We start from the raw sequence: 15,463 nt of genomic DNA, 5'->3' as shown, positions 1-15,463 counted from the left end.
AGAATAAAACCAGAGTTTAAAAATTAGTGCAATTTTTTTCCAGTTCTATGTGATAACACAGTCTTTACATTTGTTTTAAAAACAGAAAATTTAGACATTGATACACAGTAAACCTCAAACCTGGCAGAACAAGTGGAAACAAAAGTAAAAGGTTTGGGAAAGTTACTTTATGAGACATCATTAACTATGTAGCATTTGTTATTTGAAATAAATTCCTAACCTATGACTGCTTAAATAAAACATTAGTATTGCTTTTACTAGTTGTCATGAAGTAAATGCTTATGATAGACAACAGAATACTTTTGCGTATTTCTTGATAAGAAAAAAAAATCAACATTAGGTGAAATTTTCATTAATTTCACTGATTATATCTTAATCTCTTAAAATATAGGTGTGTTAAAGCTGCCTGATACACCTAGGAATGACAGAAATCTAATAATCCAAAATTAGGATTATTAATGGAAACCACCAGAACAGCCATATTTCAACCAAAGGGGCAGAGTTAATCCCATACAAATATCTTATTACAAATTAAATTAAATGGTCTCACACCAGGTGGAATCTCTATCCCCAAAACCATCCATGAAACAACGCTCTAGTAATTTACAACATAGGGTGCAAAGGGCATTTTTTCTTTCATCATTGGATCTATATTACCAGCTTTATTAGAAAGTTACTTCTTTCCAACATTATTAGCTGTACTGGAGAAATACAGCAGGAGTCAATTATCTCATTTAATAATCTGTGTGCATTTATAGCTGTGACATCTGGACACAGCATAAATTAGATTTATCACGAGACAGCCAACAGCCCTAGTCTCTGAATCACACCATACTAAGTAAATCTGGTAAACAATACCAATTGTACATAGCTCAGTAATTTGTAGCTAAATAATTCAACACTTTTCTAAAGAGCGTGCCATCAATAAAGATTCTCAAAACACGCTCAATATAAAGGTTAATCCTACTGCATCTTTTATTATACCACCTTAACACAAGTGGAAATGAATATTACATTAATGGCTCGTGATCAAATACTGAGGTCTGTTGATCAATTCCTCACTCGCAGGTGGAGGTCTAAATTTAACCAGACCTATGAAAATAGTTCTTCTACAACTTCTGATTAGTCCTGAACAGATGCTAAAGAAGTGACATACTGCTTTACTGGTTCCAATAATTTTAAGTAAAATTTCATCTGACAGCTAAATACATAGTGATGGCCATCCCAGAAACACCTCATACAGATAATCCTTCTCTGTATCTTCTCTGAAGATCCAAGCTTTCCTTGAATAACCACTACATGCTTACTGCTACTTAGCTGACACAGCCTCAGCTAAGTCAAAGGGATCATATTCCTTATTCAAGTTCTTTGGAACTGGTGTCTGCAGTTTTGAGAAGGGTTGGTGAAAGGGTTCTATTCCCACTAGCACCTGACTTTTGCTATTGACACTGCAACATTAATGTGATAACGTATGACAGAATCCATTAGGACTATATTCTAGATGAGTGCTTTCAAAAGGAAGCCGAAGAATTACCGTGTTTGTGAAATCGCATTTACAGGGAAAAACACCTAATTCAATGCTATTAGTGATAATTCTGTTCCACATTTCACAAAGAACATACTGAAATACCAAACCTTTTAAACATAAGAGTCATGATAAGACATCTGCAAAAGTTGCCTTCCCACCCACCCATTTCAATCAAATAGTAGGCAATCAAAGCTTAGAAACATACAAAAACACAATCCAGCAATATCAATGCATCAGTAAGAGACATCAACAGAAGCACACAATTCTGCAGGACAGAACTTGAAAGACAAAACAACAACAATTCAATTAGAATATTTATTACAAATAAGTGTAGTATACGGTTAGATTTCAGCTTTCTCTATTGATAAACATTTTAGGAGGAAATCAAATTGAATGTCGATATTTATAATACTGTAGAGAGCAAAACACTTTTTTAAAGAAACACAAACTGAACGAGTGGACAGACTTTTCCTGTAGAATCATGCGGGAGGTCCAGTTCCAGAATTATCAGGACCTTAGGGCAGCAAGAGATCAAATGATAAGCCTTATTTAGAGGCTTGTGAAGTATCTAATGAAATGCAAAGCTATTCAAAATTCATATTTCATTACAAACTCAAAAAGACCTAATTTTGAATTTTGCAAGCAAAATTGAGTCCAGCTTTCAAATTAATATGGCTTTAATACTGAAAAGATACACACATTCTTTTAATCCAAGCATATGATGTTTACTATACTATAGGTATGGTAGCCTCACATCTTTACCTTAGTTTGCTAGATTAGGTTTCTTTTAAATCTGCTGTGACTTTATTCACGGTGTTATTTTACTATTGATGTAACAAATGGGTCTAGTCAGTTTATAAAGATAATGGAAAATTCAAAAATCTTTTTTAAAGGTGCTTTTTTGTAAGTTGTTGATGTGAAAATAGCCATTTTGTAAACAAATGTCAACTGAAGTGTTGTATGGATAGGTGTGAAACAAATTTTTTATTTAAGCTACTGGTTAAAATTATCTAACAGGTTTAAGGAAAGAGTGTCTATACACCTGGGTATAATGCTTAAATTATCCCACAGTACAAAGTTTGGTTTAGAAGTCATAAAATACATAATCTGCAATATCCCAAATTACATTTAATAAATTTAATGATACAGATAAATTTCACACCAATCCATCTAGCTATGTTCATCTTCCGAGGTCTGGAATACCGGATGTCTTCTACCTTTATCTTTTCCATGCCAATCTATGTTACTAACCATGCGCAAAGATCTCTCCATTAGCCTGTCTGCTTGAAGTGATTAGTTCACAGTAGTTAAGAAAATATATAAAAACCTGAGGAATGAGAAAGAGTGATTTCTATGCACACAGCTGTTTAACTGAACTGAATAAATATTAGGGATTTCCCCCCTCCCAAAGACTGTAATAAAAATTATATAATACAACTACATTTTAAAGGTGTTGTTTTTTTAAAAAACATTATTGACTACTACATTAATTCAAACAGACAGACTTTTTGGCTTTAGTGAATTCAGAACGTTAAAGATAGGTTTTCCTTAAGAAGTATATATACAAATTTAAACAAATTAAGTAGTTACCATTTTAAGTAGATTGAAACTTTCTGCTTCTTGACTGAGATAGTGATATATCTTCTGTCTTAAAAGTTAAGTCCTGAAGTCACTAAACAGTTTGGGAATGCCAAAATTCTCTTGATTCACAAATGCATCCTTTTAAAACTATGGACTCTTCTAGCCAAAGGACTGATTTTTCTTTATGTTATAAAGATCCAGCAAATATACCTAATGTTATCAGTTTTCTGATGTTTTCCAAAAATTACTGTTCTGTTAAAAAAAAAAAATCAGTCAATTCCAGACTAAAAATATTAAATATAATATATATTGCCAATTTTTGTATTTATATACAATATACTATGAAGACAAATATAAATCTTTAAAGCTGTGCTTGTAAACACATACTTCAGTTATTCAAATCTACTTCCATCTAGGTGCTGTTTTTTAGAAAAGGTTGCTGGCGCAACAGTTTTTAGTAGACTACGTGTGCCGATGATTTTTAGAAACCATTCACCAAATTAATTTACTGTTGTGTATTCAATAAGTTTTGATGTTAAAATAGCTGAAGCCCAGCATCACAACCTCTTCCTCGGTCAGGTAGTTACAATGGAAGCCACAAAATATTTTAAGGACACTTTAGTGTAAACATTTCCTTTGCGGTTTAATCCGATGTTGCATTAGGTACTTTAATAGAGAGACTCCGTCTGGCGTTGGTGACATGTCGTTGCTGTGCTAGGAAAGAGCGTGCAGGAGGGCATGACCCAGGGTCTTTGCAGGTACTGCTACCCATCAGTCTGGATTCCATACTGAGCTTCTGAAAAGCCAGGCTCTGGGAAGAAATAAAATAAGTGAATGAGACATCTTTTTCACATCATCAAAAGCAGCAGTTTTGCATTGCATGTCACAGTTCCATTTCCCACTCCCTGCCCCATCCCTGGCTTTCAGTCAAGTTTCTTTCCCCTCACCACTCTCAGTCTTCTTGTCTCAATCCACTCCTTTCTTTTCCCTAGCCACATGAGGAACTGTGAGGGTATTGAGCATGCTCAATGAAAACAGAATCTTAAGCAGCTAAATCTCTGAACTCTAAAATCTTCTCTATGAGCACATGGGAATTGAAACATTTCAAAGGCTTATAACTTAGCCAAATTTGAGTGGATTTTCACAGAGACAGCAAAAGGCATATTCCCTAACGCAAAGGCCATCCCTGTGCCGAAGTTCAAGATCCTGCTCCAAAGCATGGGGATACTAGAGGTTCTCAGAGGAAAAAGTGTAAGTGTAAGTGTATTTTAGTTAAACATTGTGAAACAGAGTAATAGAAATGTAGGGCTGGAAAGGACCGTGAGAAGTTAGTTATCAAGTTGAGCCCCCTGCGCGGAGGCAGGACCGAGTATGCCTAGACCAGTGGTCCCCAACCTTTTCCATAGCGGCAGTGGAGCATCCGTCGAAATTCTGTGGCATTTCGGTGGCGACGCCTCTTGATGACGTCACTTTCTGGCAGCAAGCGGCATCATTGAGAGGCGTTGCTGCCGCCGAAATTCGGCGGCATTTTGGCAGATGCTCCACCGCCGGCCAGGATGCAGGCGCATTTAGATGCCCCTGTGGGCGCCATGGCGCCCGCGGGCACCGCGTTGGGGACCCCTGGCCTAGACCATCCCTTACTGGTGTTTGTCCAACCTGTTCTTAAAAATCTCCAGTGATGGGGATTCCACAACCTCCTTTGGAAGCCGACTGTGTAACTACCCTTATACTTAAATAATTTTTTTCCTAATATCTAACCTAAATCTCCCTTGCTGCAGATTAAGCCCATTACTTCTTGTTGCTCCTTCAGTGGACATGGAAAACAATTGATCACCATCCTCTTTACAACAGCCCTAAACATATTTGAAGACTTATCAGGTCCTCCTTCAGTCGTCTTTTCTCAAGACTAACATGCCCGGCTTTTTTAAACCTTTCTTCACAGATCAGGTTTTCTAAACTTTTTAGAAACTTTTTGTTGCTCTCCTCTGGACTCTCTCCAATTTGTTCACATCTTGCCTAAAGTGTGGTGCCCAGAACTGGACACAGTACTCCTGCTGAGGCCTCACCAGTGCCAAACAGAAAGAGACAATTACCTCCCATGTATTACATATGACACCCTGGTTAATACACTTCAGAATGTAATTAGCACTTCAGAATGATATTTTGCAACTGCATTGCTCTGTTGACTCCTATTCAAATTGTGATCCACTGTAATACTCATATTTTTCAGTAGTTCTACTGCCTAGCAAGTTACTCCACATTTTGTAGTTGTGCATTTGATTTTTCCTCCTTAACTGTAGTTCTTTGCACTTGTCTTTACTGAATTTAATCTTGTAAATTTCAGACCAATTTTTGAATTGGTCAAGGTGGTTTTGAATTCTAATCCTGTCCTCCTAAGTGCTTGCAATCCCTCGCAGCTTGGTGTCATCTGCAGATTTCATAAACATACTCTCCACTCAATTATCCAAGTCATTAATGTAAATACTGACCAATACCAGAGCCAGGACTGATCCCTGTGGAACCCTGCTAGATGCACCCTCTCAGTTTGACAGCAAACCATTGATAACCATTCTGAGTATGGTCTCTCAACCAGTTGTGCAACCTTATAGTAATTTCATCTACACCATATTCCCTAGTTTGCTTATGAGATCAAGTGGGATTGTATCAAAAACCTTGCTAAAAATCAAGATATAGCACATCTTCTGCTTCTCCTCGCATCAACAAAGCCAGTAACCCTGCCAAACAAGGAAATTAGGTAGCTGTGGCATGATTTGTTCTTGACAAAGTCATGCTGACTATTCCTTATAATCCTATTTTCCTCTAGGTGCTTACAAACTGATTGCATAATAATTTGTTCCAAGATCTTTCCAGGAATAATTCCCTGGGTCGTCTTTGTCCCCCTTTTTAAAAACAGCTACTATGTTTGCCCTTCTCCAGTCCTCTCCAGACCTCACCTGTTCTCCATGAATTCTCAAAGAGAATTGCTAATGGTTCAGAGATTGATTCAGCTAGTTCCTTAAGTACTCTAGGATGAATTTAATCAGGTCCAGCCGACTTGAATACATCTAACTTATCTAAATATTCTTTAAGCCGTTTCCCCATTTTGGCTTGCATTCCCTTTCCCCTTGTTGTTAATATTGTTTGTGTTGAGTATTTCGATACCATTAACACTTTTAGGGAAGACTGAAGCAAAATTTTTTTTGAAACTTTGTTCTTACAAATGGCTGAACTGTTTTGGCTGGAAAAATTTTTTTCCCAAAAACAATTCAGCCCGATTCAGACACCCAGTATGCAGAATTTGAGTTAAAGTTTGGCAGATAACAAAAAAATCTTGTTAAGCAACTGAAAATACGAGTTTCTAATGGGAAGTGTCAGGCAAACTTAATACTAGGCGGTGCTAATAGCCCCACGTATCATATATATATTATTGTTTTATAAAAAGGCTATTTTAGCCTTCATCCTTGATGTCTGTGCAAAGATAACTGTAGAGAAATGGGTTTTCCTTCCATAGGTAACCAAATTCGTAACACATCTAAAAAGGTAATCCAGGTCTCAAAGTCACCTCAGGAGCATTCAGTGAAACAGACTTTAAGTATGGAACAGATCAAGATGGCAAGAAAATGATAGTTTCAAATTGTTTATAAGCTCATCCTGAGTACTTCTGATTTTTAAGTTACCATACTGACAGACAAGTGGAATGTTTCGACTCACCTTGTTATACCATGCAGATACAATTAGCTTTTCTTCATAATCACGCAACTTGGCAATCTTACATTCACTCTAGAGAGAAAGATAAACAGATTTAGAAATAGACAAGGGAATCTTAACTACTCAAAAGTTCTGAAAAGTGTACATAATTATATATACTTTATCAGAGTCCACTCTCCTTAGAGGACTTGACTGAGATAAACAGTACAGTAGTGTGATATACAAATAGTGCTACTAAAACAGCGTAAACAATTATATGGATTTTCAAAAGAGGCTATCAAAGTGATGAAATTGTTTATTATTATAATAGACTATTGCAAGAAAAGGAACCACCCCTTACCACGACAGATGGATAAAATTTTTAAATAACGCATCACTGTAAACAGGAAACCTTTTTGTGGATATATAATCAAGAGTATGTTCAGTGCAAATATTTCAGAAAGTCATAATTCCATTGTATTAGCAGCCATAAATGAGCAATTATCCCCACTGATTTAATAATCTAGGGTCCTAGTCTACTGTCAGTACACAAAAAGTCAATGGGAATTTTGAGTGCAGAACAAATGCAGGATCAGGCCCTTAAAGATTTAAAAACTGTGTTTAGAAATTTTATATTTACCCAAGTAGCTGTCACTAGGAACAGCATTTTTAGTATAACCTGTGTAATATTTTAGTGTCTCTAATATTATTTTAATAACTCTGTTACATGTAATGACTTACGTATTTTGATATAGACTAAATTATACTTAAAAAGTCACACTTTCCATTCAACAATGCATGGTATTATACAGATTTCCAATTACCATAGTGCACTGGTGGCACTATAGTTAAACTACAGTTTACTTTAATTCACTCTGAGAAGTTTTAAATTCATACACATTACTTTTCATAAGCAATAAAACACTTAACCTTAAAAATAAACACCTTATATATACATACATACATACACACACACACACGCGCGCGAACAGTCTTGACAGATTCACCTCAGGATAGAATGTCAGCAAATCAAGGTCAAATCTCTGTGCTTGATAGGTTGAGCAGTTCGAGTAATAGAAAGGCAACTGAATCAAAGAGACTCTTTGCAGTCTCTCACACACAAGTGAGATTTCCACTTAGGACATACAATTGGATTTTAAAAAGAAAAACAAGAAGAGATATAAGTTTTACCTCCAGTGCTTCAATTTTTTTGTCTCTCTCTAGTAGCTGCTTTCTCAGCAACATAATTTCTGCTGATGCTGGATTTAGTTTGGGGTCTAAGGTTTTTATCACCTGTATAAAGAAAATGAATATGTTTGATGTTTCATCTTGAGCAACCTCACATCTCAGCTGGAAATAAAACATGCAACACTGAAATTCAAATGAAGGACACAAGTATGACAGAAGATGCCAATTAATAAGGAAGTGTTAATAACAGGTTTTCATATTTGGGGTTATATTCTACACTATGCTGCATGCAAGTTACAATAACCAAGCAATCTGGCCTAAAAATGTAAGATAAAACCACTTTTAATACAGGATATTTAAGAAGCCTGTCAGCACCACTGATTCATAGAGGTGGGGTGATGGGGAGGGGAGAGGAGAGAGACTTTATTTGTATTGAAATATACCACTCACATTTCTTGCTTTCTCCAGGTACATTTTATATCTTTCTTCCATTGCTTTCATGTCTTCATCTTTTTTATGCAAAGCTGCCTCCAGCTCATCAATCTTTTGAGCTATTTAGAAAAAAAAAATTAAAAAACACCAAAATGACAGGGACTAGGTATTTCTAAAGCTTCATCAATATTCTGCTTGTATTACTCCTGGGGGAATTCTGCACCATTGTGCAATGCAGAATTTTCTGGAAATTAATGTTTTTTGCGCAGAATTTTCTTTCTCCCACAAAAATGGGCTGTAGTGCTGCTGGCTGCCACTAGAAGCTGCTGGACCCAGCAGAGCCCAGCTCACATATTGAAGACACTGCTGGAGGGAGGGAGAGAGCTAGAGAGTTCCCCACAGCTGCAGTTCCCCACACGCCCTGAGGGAAGGAGAGGGCGGCGCGCAGGAAAATCTGTGCAAGCCCGGGACAGAGCATCAGGCTGTTTCTCCTTCTGGATCCCGGGGCTTTATGGGGTAGGGGGATTGGTGTCTGGGCTGGTGGGATCCCCCGCAGCTGGGCTCTGGGGGGGAGGTGGTGCGGGTATCTGGGCCGGGTGGGGGCCCGCAACTGGGCTCTGAGAGGGGAAGAGTGTGTGGATATTTGGGCTCAGGGGTGGGGGGCATGGCTGGGTTCTGGGAATTAGGGGGTTTGGGTGTATTGGCTGGGGTCGGTGCCCAGCTCAGCTCTGGGGGGAAGGGTATGTGAGTGTCCGGCCCCCCCCAGTTGGGCTCTGGGGGAGATGGGGGCAGAAAAGCAGGAACTGTGTTGTCGTAGGGGTTTCTTTAACTCTTCACTCCTTGGGGAAACTTTATGTGTGTCTGTATTGTTACAGACATACTTGCTGACAGGTACTTTGAAATAAATTACCAAAATAATTGAAACTGGCGTGATTATGTAGTGTTATTTTAACAAATACAATTTGCAGAATTTTAAAATAGTCTGCACAGATTTTTTATGTTTTTGGCGCAGAATTCCCCCAGGAGCATTGTATTTAGGATGTAATGCATTAGGCTCCTGAAGAGTTCTAGGTCATATCAATATTTCAGTATAATTTAGAGAGAGATAAATGATAGAGCAGGTGAGAAGTTATTTCCAAGAAATTATTTATATTTCATTAGCACTAAAGGTCCCAAGACTGAAGTCCCATTGTAATGGACAAATATGCACACACGTGCACGCGCACACAAGCACGCACACTTATTTTTCTGTTTCAAGTTTACCTTAATTTTCCAAATTAAACTGGTATCAAAATGGTATCTCGTGCATGGAGGCAATTATGACTACAGGGGTATTTTCAGGAACAAATATTATGTAACCTCATGCAGATACTTACAGTTCTGATTTGCATCTGGCTGGAACTCTGCAAAAAGTGCCTCTTTTTTCTGTAACTCATCATGGACTTCATTCAGTTTTTCCCTATGGATTCAGAGATTTGATCCAGAGGTTAGGTTAATGCAGGGGTGGGTAAACTTTTTGGCCTGAGGGCCACATTGGGGTTCTGAAACTGCATGGAGGGCCAGGCAGGGAAGGCTGTGCCTCCCCAAACAACCTGGCCCTGCCCCCTCCCACTTCCTGACCCCCTCAGAACCTCCGACCCATCCAACCCCTTCCCCTCCCGCTCCTTGTCCCCTGACCACTCCCTCCCGGAACCTCCTGCCCCTAACCACCCTTCCCAGAACCCCACCCCCTATCCAACCCCTCCTGCTCCCTGTCCCCTGACTGCCCCAATCCCATCCACATCCCCACCCCCTGACAGGCTCCACGGGACTCCCACGCCTATCCAACCACCCCTTGCTCACTGCCCTGACTGTCCCCTGAGACTCCCTGCCCCTTATCCAACCCCCCACTCCCCACTCCCTTAGCATGCTGCTCAGAGCAGCAGGACTGGCAGCCGCACCATCCAACTGGAGCCAGACATGCTGCCGTGCTGCCTGGCAGGAGCTTGCAGCCCCGCCACCCAGAGCGCTGGCGGCATGGTGAGCTGAGGTTGTGGGGGAAGGGGGACAGCAGGGGAGGGGCTGGGGGCTAGCCTCCCTGGCCGGGAGCTCAAGGGCCGGGCAGGATGGTCCTGCAGACCGGATGTGGCCCGCGGGCCGTAGTTTGCCCACCTCTGGGTTAATGCTAGCATTTCACACTCTAGTAACTGAAAACTTGTGTGAAAATTCTTCAGTGTGATGATAAATATATTGAAAAATGATACAGGTAAAAAGGTTTGTTGTTGCTGAAATATCAAACTATTCTCTCAACTGAAAATAAAAAAAAAAAGTCACCACCCCTGAGCTGAGAGACTTGGAAAAAGGTATATTTAACTCCAAACTTAAACAAGAACACACTATCCTCCTCTGGAAAGGGACTACAGGGGTTGAAAGGAGTTCTTTCAGGATGCTGAGGGGGCTGTGGCAGTGACCAAAAAAATCATGGTTATAAAAGAAAAACTGTCCTAGAAAAAAGGACAATTACTTACCTGTACAGCACCTGTTGTACTTTGAAATGCATTGTGCACATATACATTCCACTGTAGGCGCTTGTGCACCCAATGCACTCAAGTTAGAGCCTTTTTGCTAGCAGTAACAGCAGGCAGTGCATGCAACCCTGCCATCCTCATGCCCGAAGCAGAGACTATAAAGGGGCACTGTAGTGGAGTGATTACCCGCTCCTGCTCTTCGGGGCTTAAAAAGCCCAGGAGAGAGCTGTGGCTGGGGAAAGAAGCCTGGGCTGATTGGGAGAAAGCAGGCTCAGCTGTGGCCAGGTCCCAGTCAGGCCCAGCTGGCCCCTATAAGAGGCTGTGAGCCAGAAGCCCAAACAGTCTCCCTCTGCCTGCAGAGAGAGAAGGACCTGGCTGCAGGGAGCTAGACACAAGGTACCTGAGTGGAGCAAGGCTGGGGACAGGCTGAGGAGCTGGGGTGCTCCAGCCTGGAAAGCCCCAGGCTGCAACCTAGCATTGGGTTAAAAGGTACTGGGAGGTTGCAGAGGGCAGCCCAGGGGTAGGCCAAGGCAGCAGGTCCAAACCCTCCTTGCCAGTGATGAGTAGGCTGATACTGCAGTCTGCCCCAAGGCACGGGGGCTAGACAATGACTGGCAGTAGCCATATACTGAGGCAGGTGGGGATAGTGGGTGGGGGTTCCCCAGGGAAGGGAGACCCTAAGACTGAGGGGGTTACTGCCAGGGGGCAGCACCCCATGTAAATGGGCACCGGGTCCAGGGAGGGACATGGGGGCCAGAGGACAGGTGGATCACCGGCCTGCAGAGGGCGCTCCAGAGCTGGAACGGGCTAATTCCCAGAAGTCACCAGCAGGAGGCGCCGGGGGGTGAGTCTGCACCTCTACAGGCGCACTGTGATGTGGGGTGCTCCCCACACAAGCCCAGCAAGAGCTGAAGTAGGCTAGTTGGGCCCAGTTGGTAATTGGTCTGTAAGCAGGGGAGCTTTAGGCGGGAGGCAGTTAGTAAGGACAGGCTCGCCGGTGCAGGAATGGGGAAGAGGCTGTAGACAGAGTTTTTTCAGTAAAGTTAGTTAACAAACTGAAGCTCAAGAGCAATGGGGAACTCCAACTCTTGCCGTGAGTGGTAAGAAGGAACTGAGGCAGAGGTGGTGGCCATACCCCTTTTTCCCCTCGGCTCTGTGTGCAAGGATGGCAGGGGTGCACTGCTGGCAAGAGTCTCCGACTCGAATGCATTGGGCACAAATGGACCCACAGTGGGCTGTAGACATGCACAATCACTCAGAGGACAACCATCACAATAGTTAAAGAGCCTGTGGTGCTGGGAAGGCAGGGCAGTTCGGTGCAAGCTTAAACGAAGGGGTAGAGCTGTTAGAGAGGATGTGTCCAGCGCCAGGTGCTGCTTTTCAGAAAGTGGAAACTTACATATGCATGTTGCAAGAGTGGGGGATCAATGTGGACAACACTTGGAGGAGGAGAATATGTATGTTCACCCTGTTTGCCTAATACACTGTTTTCAAGGGATCTCAGAACAGTGACTGGCAAAAAACAAGGCTCGTATCACTATGAAGCATAACTGCCACGTTTTGTACAGATACTGTTTGCAAGTTTAGTGAGCTAATTTGCACAGAATCATAAACTTGAGCTTGTGGTCAACACACACTGCTCTAAGCAATGGTAGAGGTAGGACATGGAGCTATGGAAAACCTGGTAGCTTTGGCTGGCATAGGTGAGTGCTGGGGTTTCTAAGGAGTAGGGGGCTTGCAGGGTATTGGGTCACAGGGGCCTGCTGTTCAGGAAGTGTGGCAAACTAGATGCAGTTGGCTGCAGGAACACAGGAGGGAGAGGGAAGTTAGAGGGAGCCTTGTGGCCTCTCTTTGCGGGGCTGAGAACCACTGCCCATCCTGGGAATTCCTTCCTGACTGAAATCCAGCAAGGTGAGGAAGGAGAGAAAAGATGCCTGCCTGGCTGACTACTCGACATTGCAGCAATGGCCCTGAGGACCAAAAGGCAGAGTTTCTGCAGCTCAGCCAGAAGTGTGAAATTCGGACTGAGCCACAGGCAGGTGTCACAGAGCTGTCAAACGAGTGACTATCATGTGACACCTGGGAGCCCAGATGAGGTGACTGAAGGACAGAGTGGCAGTTTTAACTGGATTTCCCATCTTTGGAAATAAGGCTGACCTTTAATAGTGCTTATATGTATTTACTGCTTATATCAAAAACTTAAATTAGAGGTCCGTTTCTCTTTTGGCTGTATATAAATATCAGTTAGCTTTACTTACATCTGTGCTTCTAACGTCTGCTTCAGCTTGCTGGACTATAAAGGTAAGAGAAGTAAAAATGAATTTAGATACATAATCCAGAAAATTAAAAATATAATTCTAGGTGCATATACAAATGGGAGCTCCAACTTTTACAAATAGTTTTCTTCAAAAGTTGAACTTTTTGGATACTTTTACCATGCGTATTTTACTGCACAATTCAGAAGTGTAATAGTCTCTATGCATTTAGATACTTTTATTCATATTCTTTGCATCACTCTGACATTCTGGATTTTATAGTATACTTCTTGCTACAGAATCATTTGGCAGCAAAAGTGGAAAGGCTGAGACAGTTCAAACGAGGAGGCAGAAAGAAGAAAACAAAGAAGACATGATTACAAAAGCAGACTCCAAATATTTTTCATTCATTAACTTTACAACTCAATTTAGACTATTAGAACATTTAGAAATTTAAAATGGGTTTATTTTAAAATACATAGTACATATTGTAATATTTTCCTATGTTTGAAATAATTCACTCTGAAACTGTTAGAACAAAAACAAAAAACTAACCTGCTCCCCCTACCAAAAAAACAGTGCAAATGAAGCCAATTCATAGGATTTCCATCTAAATTTTGAGTGCCCCATAGTTTATGAAAACAGTAGTAGTAACTTTGGCCTTCACTGTTTACTAGGAAGAACTATAGCCTCAACTGGCAGGACTTTCAGCTTCAAAAGGCTAATGTGATTAACTTAAGAAAAAAAACAGTCAATTATATAATTTGCCAGGGTGATTTATAGGCAGTATTGTTCTTCCCAGATTCTGCAACTAGTAGGATTTGGGGACAGAACAACTTGCCACTTCCATAAGAAGAAAATCTCCCCAATCCCAAAGGGAATAAAAATCCAGAGGCAATTCTGTGAGTATAATTCAGAATCTGAATCACTCTGTTAGGCTTATTCTGGTATAGGGAATTCCTTAGAATGATTAAAGTCTGTCACTCAAACACAAAATAAAAAAAAATGTAAAAACCACACATCCACAATTGCTGTGCTTTGTGTCATAATTTTCACTAGTTTTTCAAGACCTATCAATCATAACCTGAATTTACTACTCCTGAAAGCAAGGATGCAAGTAAATAAAACTTAAACGTAAACTGTTAATTTTAATTAAATGTTTAAAAAACTATAATTGTAATTATTTAAGATTACATCACACAAACATGTTTTTGAAGGGGATTGGTAGACAGAAGACATTATAAAACATGTCTTACAGTGAAAGACTCTGAGGAGGTCAATCTGCTTTGTGATCAACTCTTCCCGCAACCTTCTCTTTGTTAAGACCATCTACCAATACCAACATGGCAAACAGAAGTTTTATAATAAAAAGCTCTTCAGCCCAGCAGACTAAAGGTATAACAAGATCCAATAGCTTAAAGCTGATGCTAGACCAACTGAGACTAGAAATAAGGCACAAATTTTAACTGTGAGGGTAATTAACCATTGAAACAATTTACCAAGAGTCCTGGTTAAGGCTATGAGTGTCACAGAAGTCATGGATTCTGGCTTGGGCAGCCCCTGGGCCAGTAGCACCAGTTTGGGTGTGTGGGAGGAGGCTCAGGCTAGAGGCCGGGGGGCTAGGAGGTGTGGGGGGCACTTACCTTGGGGTGTGGAATTCCCACTGCCATGGCCCCCGCCCCTGCAGCTCCCATTGGCTGCCGTTCCCGGCCAATGGGAGCTGCAGCAGCTGAGATGCTTGTGCCCCTCCACTGCCTAGGAGCTGCAGGGACACTGAGCCAGGTAGGGAGCCACTATCAGCCCCCCCAACGCCACCCCACCAGCACTAGCAAGGGTCTCCATCCCCCAGCACCAGCGGGGATTCCAGGCCGCCTGCTCCAGCACCTGTGGTGCCCCTGGACCATTCCCACCCCCGTGGTCCCCGCCCAAGTTTACGTCACAGGTATTTTTAGTAAAAGTCATGGACCCCAGGTCACAGGCCGTGAATATTTGTTTACTGCCCGTGACCAGTCCATGACTTTTACTAAAAATATCCGTGACTAAAACGTAGCCTTAATCATAGTGGATTTTCCATCACTGGAAATTTTTAAAGCAAGGTATGTTTTTCTAAAAGACATGCTCTATTTCAAGCAGGGATTAATTCATATGAAGTTCTATGGCCTGTGTTAAACAGGAAGACAGATTACAATGGTTCTTTCTTGCCTTATCTATGAGCCCTCAGGGCCCATCCCGCTTATGAGAGGAAGCCTCTTAAGGATCCATCATGGCAGGAGCAGAATGGCAGG

At 41.3% G+C, this 15,463-nt stretch overlaps 1 protein-coding gene across 1 annotated transcript in view; it reads right to left on the bottom strand.

Moving 5' to 3' along the window:
• Window positions 1-1,689: 1,689 nt before the first annotated feature.
• Window positions 1,690-15,463, bottom strand: part of HOOK1 (hook microtubule tethering protein 1) — a 47,192-nt gene continuing 33,418 nt past the window's right edge. Inside the window, exons 17-22 of the mRNA XM_045026478.1 lie at window positions 13,182-13,216; window positions 9,793-9,875; window positions 8,435-8,535; window positions 7,988-8,089; window positions 6,821-6,889; window positions 1,690-3,920 (exon numbers count right to left, since the gene is read on the bottom strand). Coding sequence (XP_044882413.1) covers window positions 3,753-3,920; window positions 6,821-6,889; window positions 7,988-8,089; window positions 8,435-8,535; window positions 9,793-9,875; window positions 13,182-13,216 — 558 coding nt within the window. The 3' untranslated portion in view covers window positions 1,690-3,752. The remainder of the gene's footprint in view (window positions 3,921-6,820; window positions 6,890-7,987; window positions 8,090-8,434; window positions 8,536-9,792; window positions 9,876-13,181; window positions 13,217-15,463) is intronic.

This window comes from Mauremys mutica, chromosome 8 (assembly GCF_020497125.1).
Source record: "Mauremys mutica isolate MM-2020 ecotype Southern chromosome 8, ASM2049712v1, whole genome shotgun sequence".
Classification (NCBI taxonomy): domain Eukaryota; kingdom Metazoa; phylum Chordata; order Testudines; family Geoemydidae; genus Mauremys; species Mauremys mutica.
This window is presented reverse-complemented; position numbering and strand designations above follow the sequence as displayed.